We start from the raw sequence: 15,642 nt of genomic DNA, 5'->3' as shown, positions 1-15,642 counted from the left end.
TTCATTGCAGATGTATGTAATCTATATTTATATGGCACGTAATGGAGCAAGGACACATTCTGGTATAAGGTACCACATCTTCCAAGTCTGCAACGTCATTTTTAACGCTGCAAGGATGAAATATCTTGGAGCGAGAAGTCTCCTGTTATTTCACATTGGTTTCATTCTCAGAGAAAGCAGTAACTGTGAAGAAAAAGGGCCTGGCAGGACTTCTGTTTGTTTTGGGGGAGGAACTGTCCCAATTTCGGAAGCAGCAATGACAACCCGAGCATTTTCAAAAAGCTTGGTGAGAACAGAGAATGGCACTGACTTGTACGGAAGAGTGATTAAAAGAGAAAAGAGAGAAAATAAGCACAGCATGAAAGCAAGCTCTGGAGAATTGCTTACAGAGGCAAGTTTCTAAATGCCCCTCAGCTTGCTGGATATCCCAGAGAAGGTTTAAAGTAAAACTGTCAGATTCTGGAATTCCTTAATGGAAAAAGTATAATTCACAAAGGAAGATCTAATTAAATTTACCATCATACATGTAAAAAAAAAAAAAAAAAAAAAAAAAAAGTATTGCAGCATGTAAAAGTCACTTATAAGTTTTGGTGTTGAAGGCAGTAAATATTGATACCCACAAAATATAGTCTGTATTTTCAATGCTCAGCCAGCTTCCATAGCGTTAAAGTCCTTATTAATCCCCAAAACAAGTGGTTTGTAGAGGTCTGTCTCCTTGAACTGTTTTAAAAAGGAGTACCAGTTTCCTATAAGCTGTTAATAGTCTTAAAATCTCTATTCCAAGCAAACACAAGCAATCAAGATAAGACAATGCCTGCAGGTAACTGTTTGGTTTAGGTTACCATCATTAGAGACTGAGATCCATGTCTTTCCCCAGCAAACAATAAAAACCTTGTTTCTGCAGAAAGAGTGAACAGTTCCTGAAGTTTGTATTAAACAAGACAAGTTTAACTGAGCTGGGTACTTCATAAAGCAGTACTGATCTTCAGCAGAGCTACTCCTCACCTGCTATTTTAACAAATGAGGATTTAGAAATAGCTAAGACATAGAACTTCATGTTTCTCAGAATAAAATGAAAAGCCTAAAGGGCTAAGTCCTCCTCTCCCACTGGAAACATAAAGCTCCTTATGCAAGATAACCAAACATGGGTTGGCTACACTAAGAGAAAAAGAAAACACAATTTTATCTCCCAATTCCTTTTTCTAGATTTATGGTCGATGCAGCGCTTAGAAGGGCTAAGTCCTTACAGTCTATACCCCAAACCCACAGCTACTACTGTTGGGCTACATATGATTTTCCCATCTACTGAATCCTCAGCTTATCTGTGTCTACAAGTGATGTATAAAGAAGCATACTTCTCCAAATCAGTTCATGTTGGCTATACAGATCAAAGTACTACTCTGTAATGGGTGCGATATTGCCAAGTATACTGTGATTACAAAGCAGATATGAGCATTTGCCCTCTTGGCACCCACTGGACAAAGATCAGACCAGAAGCAAGATAGTGCATGAGAAGCAAACTCCAGTGCAGGAACACTGAAAGGTATAGGTGACTCCAAACAAATGTATTTAAAGCAAATGGTCAATATCTACTGGAACAGTGTGGTCTTAAATGTTGCTACAGAGGGACTCGTCTAGACATCCAGACCAACAGCTTGTCTTCATATTCAAGAGCTTTTGGATGACAGGATTGCTGGAGGAGCCGCGTGTGGCACCGACTCCCCGGAGTCTGATTTGTCAGTGCTGAGTCACCCCCAACAGAAACCTGGCTGCTCAGCATTTCTTCGGAGATCAGTAACCTGCTCCAGTGCGAGATTCGTTATCTGGACTGATTTCAGAGCCCTCAGAGGTCTCCAGGAGGGTGGGTGAGGCACAGGCAACAAGGTCCGAAGACAAAGCAGAACCACTGTGGGCTGGGTACAAGGGAAACCTCTCCGACAGAGATGGGCATCCACAAAAACAAAAGTAAAAAGGAAATGGACTAAATCTGAAATGCACATTTCAGTATGTGCATTTCCATGCACTGTGATTTCCTAATCAACAGTGCAGGTCATGATAATTTAACTGTTAGAGCTGATAGGAAAGTGCAGATAATAAGGACCTATATTTTAAGCTGGAAAATAAAGTTTTAAGGATACCAGAGCAGAATTAAAGTTGCCCAATAAGGCATTTTTTAAATACTTGTAAATTGTTTCTAGTCTTTCTGCCTATTTTATTCTGTCCTGGGACTTACAAACAGCTGATATATCTGGAGCCTAAGGTATATAAAAATAAAATCTTTCATTTCAGACTCTGTATAAAGCATTGCATAATGAGAAATAACTGCACTCGATGGAAGCAAAACATGAGAAATATCGCTGGATCTGTAATACTATTCATTACAACAGAAAAGCTTAAATTTTAAAATATGAAGAGCTCCCTAAAAAGACAGTTACATTGCATACATTACATAAAATAAAACTGCAGAAGCCTCACCTGGAGCTATCAACAGACTCATTTTTACTTAACGCTGAAAAGAGGGTATTTTCAGTACTGAACACTTGAACATTTCCAGACAGAAATCCATTAGATTTACCTTTTAGGGGAGAAAATATGGACAGGGAAAGAAGCAAACCTGTCTAGACTGACTTTTTGAAAGCTGGTAGGGTGTTTTAAGCAGCTCTGCAGTTTGGAATATTATATTAATCCCCATGCAAGGCATCTGTGGAAAAATTCTAGATAAGACAGCCAAAAGATACTAGAGTTATTAGTATTTCTCAAATATTAGAGGGAGAACAGCTGTCCTTTTTTTTTTTTTTGCAGTTTTTCCCCTAGATTTGGCCTGTCGTTGCAGGCCAAAGCTGTAATAAAGGCACTGACACTGTGGGGATATCTATGGATTTAAGTGCTTTCAGTGCTAACTAATACAACTTCACAGGCTGAAGTAGAAGTAGGTCCCTCTTTGGCAAGATATTACAATAAAAGGCCAAGCAAATCTACAAGGCTGTGGCAAAGTACTGGAGTTGATTAAAAAAGCTACTAAGATGTAATGGGGAAGCTGGCACATTTAATAGATAACTAAAAAAGTCAAAGACAGATTTTAAGTACCATGTAAAGTTCTGTCCTTTTACATCTTTACTTTCTTATGCATCCTAACATAAGTTGATACCAGCAAGCAGAAAGAAATCTAACATATCTTATGAGGATGAGGTAGGGTTTTTTCTCTGTGTTTGTTTTAAACAAATTGTTAAGTAGTTAGCATTTTAGATTGTAAAGAAGTATTTCATTCTTTGTAGATTCCAGCTCTTAAATTTTGTTCACCTGTAGGAATGATGCGATTACTGTGACAGATCTCCCACCTACAGTACTTTGGCTATTCACTATCACGACACTTTAGATGTGTGCTTTCCCAGTTCATAGGAAGAAACCTGAATTGGGGAAACAGCTGTCCCTCTGCGACACGCATCACTACCTGAGTGAAAGGTGAAAAAAAAACTTGATTTACTCCCAAGTAAAGCCAAAACAAATCTGTGACCAAATTTGCTCCAGAAGATTTTTGTATGTGCAGAAGTAACAAATCTGTTCATTTCTATTTGAGCCAAGGTTCATTTTATAACAAGATAGTTCAGAAGCCATTATCTTAGATTAACTCTATACGAAAACTAAATTAAAATGTTTTACAGGAATTTTAAATGCAGAGGTAGGGAACAGATGAGAGGTAAAAGAGAGAGAGAGCTCTTTCAGAGGTCTACACGCACCACCTTGCAGAGAGGTAGACAGCAGGAATAAAACCAGCCAGCCGCCAGGACGGCACATTCGTAATAAGGTCAAAGAGATGCTTCTCTTCGCATCTAAGACACTGTCCTCATGAAAACAAGAGCAATGATATAAGTAGTGAATTTTTCAGTTATACACTTGAGTTGCAATTAGAAAAACACAGGAGGTAAATGCCTGGTCTAATCTTCATATATGTCTGAAATAGGACTGTGGTCAAAAAAGAAAGGAATAAGAGATGGTATGTGCAGGCACACTGCTTTCTCCCGGTGCTAACATTTGGGTCAATGTGTGGTGGTCAATGCCGATCATGAAGCACAGACCCCAAGTCCTCTAGGTGTTTGCCCAGGTGATGTAGGCCCACATGAGTTTAAGGGTTTAAAAAGGAAAATTCACTTTTTTTTTTCCATGAAGACCAAATCACTTCAGAACACTGGATTTCCAATACAGTCCATACAGATTTAAGTTTCTGTTTCAGGTTGCTTTTTAAACCATATTGTTTGATCAATATATTTCCAAGTCTGTTTTAGAAGCAAATATTGTGAAATGGATTAGGGGACTCTCAACACCCTGATTTTATGGCAGTGCTATACCAGGGATGTAACTCCTTATAGTGCAAGCACAAACGAGGCATTAAACTTACTTTTCCAAAGAAGCCTTTGAAGAACTTCCTTTCCTGGAGGAACAGGGGGGACAAGTCGAGCGCTATTACTGTAGGTAGCTAAAATGTCCCAGGTTTTCAAACCAACAAGCACACACAAGAATAGGGTTTGGAGGGAAAGGAAGGGGGTTTTAGAGTTATCCATGAGAAGGTGCGACAGGCAAATGTGAAAATAATCCCAAGAAAATGCAGATCAAAGGGCACGCACACAATTCTAACAAGCTATTGCCCTGAAATTGGTGGAAAGAAGAGAACCTCAGCCCCAATTTCATGCAAAGTGGTTACTTTATTTTCACTCTCCCATGTTTAGTCCCTTTTAGTTAGGTTATAAACCAAACTTGGCAGCAGACATAGTGGTCAAACAATTAAAATACTGTATGGGCTCTTGTGAAATGCAAAGTTCTAACTCCAGAATTACAGTCAAGTTTGCTCTCTGTTGATCACTCTTTCCCAAAGCAAATGCTTTGTAAGCTGGAGAAGCACGTATAAAGCAGGGCTAAACACTGCTTCATTTTATTCCATTAATTTGTTGCTTTGGTTTATGTGCTACTCTCACACTTCACATCTTATGCAGTGTTCTCTGAACAGTGAGGAATTTCATCTTACCTTGTGGTACAACTAAAATGCAAATGTGATCCCTTCCTCTTTCACTCTCTCTAAAGCCTTCCAAGGCTTTATACAATATTTACACAAATACTAGATATTAATTCTACAACGCTGAGTTGATAGGCTGAACAAGACCCCTTTAAGGTCCGCTCAGACAGCAACAGTCAGGCAAGCGCGAAGATACCAAGAGATGAACCACAACTTCCTAAATTTCTTCAGCCTGGAAGCAATTATACCGATTGCCCAATTCACATTAAGGAAAAAGGCAGCACACAATTTTAAGCATATTTGCATGCAGTTTAGTTTACAGGCTTTATTTTGTTACCAGACCGTGAAAAGAAAACTGCAAGATCTAAACTGATCTCCTGAGAGAACCCTTCTCCAGGCTCTCTGATCACAGCCACCACCCAGCTCCACGTTTGAGGGAAGCTGGCGTGAAGCACAGTGCTGCTCCCGCTATCCTTCCAAATCCCCTCGCTTGTAAGAAAGCTATGGAATAGCGGGAACGAGGAGGAGGTGGAAAATTGCAGATGAGACAGAGAGCATCTTTGTGACAGCCCCTGACCCCAAATTAACCCCGTGTAATTCCAACTTGTTGATCGTTTATAACAATACTGTATTAAAAATATTATTACAAATATCCCCAGGCAGCGTCTGGAGAATTGATTGATAAACAAGGTTATATTTAAAACAAAGCTATGGTTCTGACGCAAGCCAACAAAAGCCAGGAAACACAAAGTTAAGAAGGGAGTGTCAATCTTGACTTCGTATTTCCTGACTTGTGTTGCTGCGTGGCTCTGCCTGACATCCTTCCACACTGCATTTAACTGAGTATCTCTAACATATTTATGTCGACTCAGACACTGTATAAAGAACATCTCTAAGTACAGTCAGCTGAAGAGCTTAACAATTTTTAGAGGCAGGAATGGTTATGTATTTGGACAGGATATGCTGAACACTAGGAGGGGAACTAATGGATTAATCACAGTGTTGTGTACATAATGAGAAGGGGTTGGATGCTGCTGCCAAGTTGAGCAATGACTATTGCATTACACTAAATAACAGCTTTTTAAAGATAGCAAAAGCTAAAGATTCACCAGAAGCTACCTCATTTTTAGGTGATGGTTAATTTTGCTCTCAGCAAAACGCTTGTTAAACAAGATTTTTTTAAATAAACTAGACAAGGTTAATGGAAAAGGCATCATGCAAAATGGGTTTTAAACAACACTAAGTTAATGTAGTTTAGAGATAACTAATGCATGTTTTAAAATATTAAATTATGTCTCTTTACCTGCTAAAACAAGAACATATATTAAAACAAATTCATCATTTAAAACAAAAAGTGGCAAGTTAGAAACCAATACTACACACTAAAGCTGATTTAAAATTGAAACATGACATGAGAGAGAGTAAACTTCTGTCTTTATATGATGGTCCCGTACCCGAGTCAAATACACTTAGAAGGCCCTTACGAAGTGATTTTCCACTTTGCACCAAATATTTTAAATACAGTGAAATGGTTCTGAAGAAACCATTTAGAGCCAAATACAAGGATCCTACCAGATATGAAATGTATACACAGTTAGTAATATATCCCTACTAAGGGAAAAATGTAAGCTATATTGGTAACTTCCTACTACTAAAGGGAAAATGCAAGCTCCACTGGTAATATAAACCCCTGTTAATAATAGACTGATAGCTGAATACACGGGTTTCTGATCTATTAATGAGACCGTGGTGCTGTTTCATTAGACAGAAAATAGGGACACAACTAAAGTTTGTCTTCATTCATTCTAAGCAATATTATAGACTGCACGTTATAGTAGTGTTGGTGTGCAATTTCAGAGCTATAAAAATCTAACAACAGAATACAGTATGGATGAGGGATTCTCTAGCTAAAAGTGGCTGCTTTTACTCAGTTGTCAATTAAGCAATGCCTGAATAAAATGGTCACCATCGTCTGGTTTCAAGTTCTGCAAGATGCAATGCTCAAAACCAATTACGCCACATTAAACAAGCAGGTAATAAAAAACCCCTATAAGGTTATTTCCCAAAAAGAGAGACGGAAAGATTTGTTTGCCTCTTTTCTTTCAAAAGCCAAACAGAAATTCAGCTGTTCCTACAACCAAGATTAACACTGTTCTATACTCTTGACAAATTCCGTAAAATATTTTGAAGTCCAGTAGTCAACCCTAAAAAAGAACAGACTTTGGTTCCCCAAATGAATTGCCTACTAGTGAAGAACAAGAATTCAGAGAAAAAAAATAATCTATTAAAATAAGTAAAGACAGAGAAAACTTGATTTTTAGAAACTGTAAGATACAAGAATTCAACAATTCTATCTCAGAGAACAGAACTATTATTTATTGACTGGATTTGGTTTATAAAACCTACACATCATCTGCAAAGAAAACAGTAAAGATTAAAATAAGCCACGTATATTTTGATGCAGTTTAACCACATGAAGTGAAGCCCAGTTTCCCTGAAGCTAGTCTTTGAGTTTGAGCACTGCAGCTCAAACCTGTAATTCTTTCAAGACCAAAAGAAAGCCCATCAAAATAACCAAGCGCTGTGAAAGCAAGCGACTTCCAAAAGAACAACTGTTTTCTTATCACATTCCTTCCATGCTGAAACATCATCCCGTGGCTTGGCTTTTGATAATTAAGAGAGCATATTGTACAGAAAAGAGCTTTCAGTAATAGTAGAGGCGTAAAGATGTGCCCTCAAGTTTAAAACCTACGTGCTGGGGTGGGGGGGGCAGGGGTTGAATTGCAGTGAGCAGCTCCAAAGGAACCTGGGATCTGATGGAGCCTAAGCAACCAAAGCTCACAGAGTAGTTCCAGTAACCAGAATCTTCATCTTGGGGCCCAATGAGAATTTCTCCTCTGCTTCTCAACTTCCAACTCTGACAAGAGACGATGCAAATCGCCAAGAGCCATGCACTTGGGTCTAATTTATCAAAAAACTTCAAACAGCAGAAGAAATCAAAGTTATCTGAAGAAAAATGTTGAATTTATGAGAACAGGTAAGTTGATGCCACTCACAATTTGAAATAATGACCAGCACAGAATAGGGAAATGAAATTATTTACTTCCAGAGAATGCACTGTAAAAGCTAGATGTCGAAGTCTGACATATGAATCAATGATTCCGGTAATCAAGAATCACAATCCTGGAATTATCCAGATTCCAGAAGAAACTGGGCGTTACGCTTTTACTGTGTCTCATTATTTATAAGCTTAGCTACACTTAACTGACTTGTGGGCTTAAAGTTTATGAAAAAAACAACCTAGAGAACAAATCCCTCACAGGATAGCTCCCCAGAGAACACAATGAGAGCAGTTGCATAAAGTAGATGCTGCAACGTTATTTGGTGTGCTAAGAGAAAGTATTCTTATAGAACAAAAATGGATGCAATTCATTATGTGGTCAGAACTTGCACTTTTAGCTACATAAACTAAATCCACAGAACAAAGAAACTCATTTATATTTTGTGTGGCCCTTTTTAATAAAAATCAATCACCAATCACTGTTGGACTGAATAGGAACAGATGGGATGCAGCTTTAACAGGTTGCTATACATTAGCTGAGAGAGAAAAGAATGAAAAGACTTGATTTTAATCAGAGCACTAAACCAATTCAGAAACTTTACAGCATAACAGAAGGAAGAAAAGATAACCTATAATCCTCTGTTGCGTGCTAGGAAGAAAGGAAGAACAGGTTTAGTTGGAAGCCATTTGAGGTCTCACATTAGGTGAGGGGAAAAAAGCGATGCCCAGTGGCAGATAATCTTAAATTAGCAAAGGTGCAGAAAAAGTGTTTGATGTACTATCAGTAATTTTGCTGAGCTAGAAGAATAAAAGAGTTTCTTCCACTAGAGGCACCACTGAAGAATGTACGTAACTAAGACAGATAAGAGAAATGATGAAAAGGATTGCAGTTCTCTACCTCCATTCAGACTTCAAATTTTAATGCCCTTTCTCCTCCTGTTCTCTTCAATGCTGTTTTAGCCTCAGCTCCTTGATAGACTGATCGTTGCCCTTCTGGAGTCTGCTGTTTCTGCAGGATTTTGTGATACTATTACTGCAGGAAAGAGATGACAAGACCTCTTCAAATGAGCCACAAAAACACAAAGAGCTTTGAACGAGTGCCATTGACAGGAGCAAACGTTCACAGAAGCCAAACTAAGAGCAGCCCACTTCATGGCATATCAGAATTAGGCAGCCTTCAGGCCACTCTGAGCAGATGCAAGCCAGATTATTTCATGCATGACTACGATGTTGCAGTGCATTAGAAAAAAGCAGCCTAAATCAAGTAATATTTTGTATAATAATGGTGAATTAAGTCACTATTAAAGTGGCAGGCAACAGAGGGAGAGAGAGAGGGAGAGGAAGAGAGAGAAAGAGAGGGAGAAAGAACTGTTAAAAACAATGGTTGAAGTCCCGTGTGGGTACCAACTTAGCCTGAAAGGTCACAGAGGATTTTTACACATTTGTTTTGCAAATAGTTTCTGCAAGTAGAAAGCACAGTTGTAACTCTCTCCCTCTCATCATCAGATTAGCACGTCCCCCTGACTGCAGCAGTGCTCTCAAACCGGCCAACTGTTCTCCTAACGCGGGTCAAAAGTTCAGTCTTTTGCTGGGGCACTGCTGCCACTCGGGCCTTTTCCAGTAACGCTCACAGCCCCAAACCCAACTTTTTTCACGAAACAAATATACATACAGATTTCAGTCTCTTCACAGCATCTTCACAGATATGCATTCCTCTGGATTCATCCACTTCGACATGTCCCAAGTACTGCAGGAAAGAGAGTAGGGGGAGAAAAGCTTAATAGCAGCTCCTTAAACTCGCTGGGTTTAAAAATCCAATCTCTGAACGTGGCTCAGTACAGCTGAGCTGAGGGACACGAACAGCACTTTGCGAGCCTTCCTTCCACCTGTACTTGGAGGTTTGACTTGGTATGTTATATGGGGCACCCGCATCAGTGGAAAGGCATTAGACATCTAGAAATTTTGAGGGAAAGACAGACTCTTCTTATTCAGGGGACAAAAAATGAAATGGAAAAGTAGAACTGTATTTTCCTGCTTATTCAGGATGAGCTTTAGTCACTTTATTTGTAGCAGAGCATGAAAACTCTAAGTCAATAGAAATGACTGTGAATAAATTATTTTTGAACAATGATAAATATCTTTAGTATCGAAAACTGAATTATACTATATAGTAAGATAACCAAATATATTTCGATGTTCATGTCCAAATAGAAGAAATTTCAATGTTACAAACAGAAAAAAATCCTTCTCTCCCCCCCCCGCCTTCTTTATAATTGTAAACCAAAATGTATTAAGTTCATTACAACATCAAGCTCTTATGTGGACACTGAAACATTCACTATTCTCACAAAAACTTTTTAAAAATACCAGTTTTCTGTATATTCATCTTATCAGCACTTAAAAACAACAACAAAACAACAGTGAATAGAAACTTGTAATTTTGAAAGCTTTTAAATTAATAACCCAGAACAGTATTAGCCTATAGAGAAAGCAATTTCCAGAAATAACATGGGAGTGTAGTGCTCGGGGTACTGCGATTAGTTTCATTTTACATTCTGGGGGAAAAAAACCAGCTCAAAGTTTTCCAATTTCTCCCTACCTTTTCCAATCACAGTTCTTTTTGATAGGGGAAGGAAATGTTCTCTCAGAAACATTTATACCCTTATGCAGAGTACTTAACTCTTGTAGAAAACCATAGAAACTGTTAAATAACAGCTTCCTGATGTTTCGTAATAAGAGGTATAGGTCAAAGAAACTTACCCCAATTTACATGGCATTGTAAGAATTGTATGCAATTCAGCATCTATATTCTAGTCTAGCTAGAAAGTGAAAAAAGGGGTTTAAAATATCTGAATCAATACTTTTGTCACTTAATGCAGTAGTAAACCCAGGTTTAATCATCTATTGAGAAGTCCCACTCAATCAGAGAATATTCTGTCGTGAGTTTTCTGAAATCTCCCAGTTTGTTTCATTAATTAGGATACCATACTTAACTAGACGGTTAGAAAAAGATTTCGCTCTGTAGCACCATATTGAAGAGCTCTAGCAGAATAATATAACAGATTCAACTAAATGGATACATGAAGACTGCTTTTAAAGATTTAATAAAATTTTGAAAGTTGAGGGTTTTTTTCATGCAAGGCAAGATGCTCCAAAAAAGGAGATACTACATATCACCCTACATATAATTAAACTGCTGGAAGATTTAAAAGATCTTAAGTAAAAGAGGGCTTTAACATTAAAACTCACTATGTAGCATTTTTAAAACACAGTAAATCCGTATGGAACAATTCTGCAAGAATTTCATTTAAACCAGCCCTCACAGCTGGAGAACAGCTTGAAAAATAAACTGCATAGAAGCTACAAGGTAAAGAAAAGAGATCTGACACTTCAGAGCTTTTTCAAAATGAGCTCTGTGAGGCTGAAGCCTTATCATCGAATGCTGGAGCTGCCAAAACAGCAACTGTACTCCCTCAGCTGAGCTTGCTGAACACTTGCGCAAGATCTTCCTTTCTCCAGAACACACACTAACTAGAATTTTAGTCCTAAAAAATACACAATTAACAACTAAAGACGCATTTACTATGCGTCTGCAAGTACATACTTATACCAACAACTACTGGAGATGGACCTTCTTCTGCCATGACTCCTCTGGAAGTCCCAGAGATGCAGAAATCTGTGGTTGTGTATATTTGTCAGGGGAAAGTTTTGAGTTTAGTAACTTAGTTTCTCAACTTCTTTTCATAAGTGGGGGGAATACAGACAGGAAGAAAGCTGATGTTTATAGAGGACAGCCAGAATGAGCCATCGAGTTTGTACGACCATTAAGTATCATACAAACAGGACAACTTCGGGATTTCCTGAGCTACCTACACATCTCATTTACCTCAGTGTAGGCAAAATGTTCCCAACTGAAGATCCAAACCACTCAGTCTCTGCACTTGGCAACCTGCCTTTTGCTTGGAAAAGGGAGAAACAGAGCAGGGTAAATATTGCCTCATGTCACACTCCAAAACAGACAAGCATTTTGCCCTGTGTTGCCAAACCTCTATTCAAGTCCCATGCTCCAACTTTCAGCCATCAGTCATGCCACTGCTGCTGGAGACAGCGAGTTTAGCTCCGGTTTTCAATGCTGCTTCCACTCCAGCTGAATGGGGACATTATTGCACATATCAAGTGCATCTACCCACACCAAAAGGGTACAATCCACAGACCTCATTGAGCATCAATCAATTCTGAATTATAAAAGAAATTACACTGTCACACAATACTTCTTTATAATATAGAGGACAAAAGGTGCTTTGTTTGCACTTACACTTTACACTTTAAGCCCTTCATAAAAAAAAAACTTGTTCCTCCCACTGCACCATTTTTGCAGAAGCCAGAAGCTCATCACTATCAGTATTGGTGGCCCTGTACATTTCACAGCCAGTTTCAAAATTCTTCCTGGATTTTTTTCTAGGGTGGGCTGGTGGTGTGTTAATTCCTTATAGATAGAAACTCAAAAAATCCGTTGGCTTCTTGTACAAATAACTTTCAACTGCATAATCAGAAAGCTGTGGTCTCGGTCCTCTTCTTTTTTTAGGCAAGTGTCCCTTAAGCAGCAGGTCTCCTTTCAAGCCTTCAGGCTTATTTCTAAAACCTTTTTTCCCCCACCAGGCTGAGAGTAGATATATGTGGCTACTGTATTTAAGCAGTGCTACAATAGTTAGCTGACTTTCAATGGGTAGTAATCAAAGACATAAATATTTCTTCAAGAAACCTGGCAAGCAGCTCTGCTCAAGACTGAGATTTTTTCTAGTACCCTTACATTTTAATCAGAAGTGTTAAATTGCAATGATATCACTACCTAACCTTAAATTTGAAATATTAGCTCAATTTATTAGTGCAACAGCATTTTATGAATGACATTTCAAAATTTAATAGAGAAAGAAAATACAGCTGCTAGTTAGATTAAGACATAGTTTGCTCCTCACAGCCTGAAATGGAAGATTAAACACCAGAATTAAGGGCTTAACAAAAATAAACCACCACCAAAATCTGTTGTCCCGCCACAGGAAAGAGATTGCATGGAAAGCACTTTAAAAAGCACATACACAAGTCCCACACTTCTATACACGACCTTTCAGGATCTCTGACAGGAACTTCCCTTTCAAAAAGGAGAAGAAAGACGCTGTGAAGTGCCTGGGCAGAGACTTGTCCTGTGTAAGTAACAACTCGTGCAAATCCATCACGGCACAAATCCACATTACCACAAACACACTCAAGGACTGGGACACATAATTACTGGGTGCACAAAAATCAATGTAAACTGCATAAGCCATGCCATGGTGGCTGATGACTTTGCAGAAGGGTAAGGAAGGGGGTACCCTGGACGTATTTGCAAAGAACGCTCCTTGTCACAAGCATCACTGCAGCCGGCACTCCTGGAGAAAACGAGTACTTTTCCATCATGAAAGTGCACATAGTAGGAATGCAGTATTAATATTGAATGCATTCCTACTTAATTTCCATAGCAACCAGTGAATGATAGTCATGACATCAGCAATTCTCAGCCATAAGACGTTCTGTATGAGATTTAATCGTTATACCAGAAATTAACCGCCGATGCTTTTACAGAAAGCTAAAATCCTTGTGGGTAGAGTCCATATACAAGGTAACATAAAATAAAGCTGTAGTCCAAATAAAATACTTTCAGGGGCTGTTGGAGAACCCCTTAACACAAACATTTTTAAATAGAAGTATTGCTTATATTAACATTTTCAGGAAAAAAAAAAAAAAGTGACATGATGGTACAGCAAGTAATAAAACCAAACCAAACCAAAAAACCCCAAACAAAAAAACTTTCCCCTCTTCACCTCTGAGCTTTATGTTCTCTTTTACAGATGGTGGTGCTCAGTATCAATCTCAAGTCAAACAGAAAGTAATCAACACAGGAACAAGTTAAACTGGCAGGTAGCAAAACATCATTAGAACTTGAGAAACTTTATTATTTTTCAACATTTTAAACTTTTTCCAACTTCATCTAAAAATGAACAACTTAAGTTACTTTGTCAAGTGTTTTTGGTGAGGCTGTCCTACTGCCTTCTCCCAAACATACGCTATTGAAATTGCTTCTAAGAAAACAGCACGGGCTCATGCATCAGGTCAGAAACAAAACAGATCTACCATCCGTGTCCTAGCGCAAGAAATACTGCCCTGATCTTCTTTCTTTGTTTTTATTTCTTTCACAAATACTTGGCTGACTCAGTTTTCAAATTTCCAAAGTTCAACAACAACAGCTGGCAAAAAGAAAGATCCTTCACCAGAACTCCTTCCACTTGGACAACTCACACGAGCCAGTTTTGTTTGCTCAAGCCTGGTAATACGCTTCTACAGCCTCTCCTCCAAAGAGGCGCAGCCACACAAATCACTGCAGTTCCCTCTCTAACAGCAGATGTTCACATGCGCTGTTTTATTTGCAGTAACAGTTTAGGTTCTTCAGATTACATTTGAAACTAGAGGGACACAGGAAATGAGCTGACTCGAAGTCTTGGCCAGGGTGTCCCATGGTAGGGAACTAGCTGCCATAGAGAAACACACCACCGTTTCCTTGGTGTTTTTCCTATAGGCAGCAACATTCCTCTTTCTCCCTCTGTGTAAGTACTATTCTCTCTAGAACTAGGGTATTATTTGTAACAGTAAGACTGACCACTTGGCATCTGCGTGTGCAGATGCGCTTCTGGAATTGGTATTGCTCAAGAATAAAGCCTGAGCTCCACAGTTTCACAGTGAAACGCTGCCTTAAAACTAGACATAAGCTTAAATCCAGAAAGCCTGGATACGTCTTAAAGCTGAGCTGCTTTTCCACCGACTTCTGTAAGATTTACATTCCAAAGTTCAATGCTCTATTTCTCTCCTCTTTCACACCCATGCTCCTGCTTTTTTAATTTATGGGTTTGAAACAGATGTTTGCTTAGACAGAGCTGTAGAAGCACAGACGACAAACTCCACGATTAAGCACAAAACAACAAAATAAATTTAATTCTGCTTAGTCAAAGCTACAGGTTAGTTACGATGCTGCACATGTCCTTAGGGTCCAACTTCTGCCGTTTCCCTAAGTCACCAGAAATGAAAACATCTCATCAACCTGTCAAACCCCCCAAAACAGGAGCTGTAACAGCCTATGACTGCTAAGTGTCTATGAATAGTGTGGGTCAAAAGAATCTAACTCTAAAAACAAAGCAGTATCTATACAAGTAGTTCTCTGTGTCTTTTCACATCACACACACCTAAGCGCCACACTGTGCATTTCACTCACCAGTTCTCATATCATAATTGTCAGTGTGAACAGAAACAACACTGTGAGGGAATAAAAAACTGCCCCTCAGGGCTACTGAAGATGAAGTAGCAAAGCTCAGTACAGCATACACAAATGCTGTATTTTTCATCTTCTCACAAATGCCTAAAATGAGGCAGAGCAGGAACTCAGGGGGTTATATAGGACAGCACTTGCCTCAAGGCAGGATCTACTGCCACATCTACATCAGAGAAGTCAGCCGTCAAGTATTATGACATTTGTGTATCTGGAGAT

The 15,642-nt window shown here is 38.8% G+C and overlaps 1 protein-coding gene across 5 annotated transcripts in view; it reads right to left on the bottom strand.

Moving 5' to 3' along the window:
* NUMB (NUMB endocytic adaptor protein) overlaps positions 1 to 15,642 on the bottom strand; it is a 97,957-nt gene that overhangs the window by 14,068 nt on the left and 68,247 nt on the right. For 3 of the 5 annotated variants that reach the window (XM_074149149.1, XM_074149151.1, XM_074149147.1), the window contains one exon: positions 9,742 to 9,816. In XM_074149149.1, coding sequence (XP_074005250.1) covers positions 9,742 to 9,816 — 75 coding nt within the window. Of the gene's footprint in view, positions 1 to 4,396; positions 4,430 to 9,741; positions 9,817 to 15,642 lie in introns of all 5 variants that reach the window. The other 2 variants (XM_074149148.1, XM_074149146.1) reach the window with 1 other exon arrangement.

The sequence above is a fragment of the Numenius arquata genome, chromosome 6 (genome assembly GCF_964106895.1).
Source record: "Numenius arquata chromosome 6, bNumArq3.hap1.1, whole genome shotgun sequence".
In the NCBI taxonomy this organism is placed as follows: domain Eukaryota; kingdom Metazoa; phylum Chordata; class Aves; order Charadriiformes; family Scolopacidae; genus Numenius; species Numenius arquata.
Note: the sequence above shows the minus strand (reverse complement) of the source record. Positions and strands in the feature narration are given on the sequence as shown.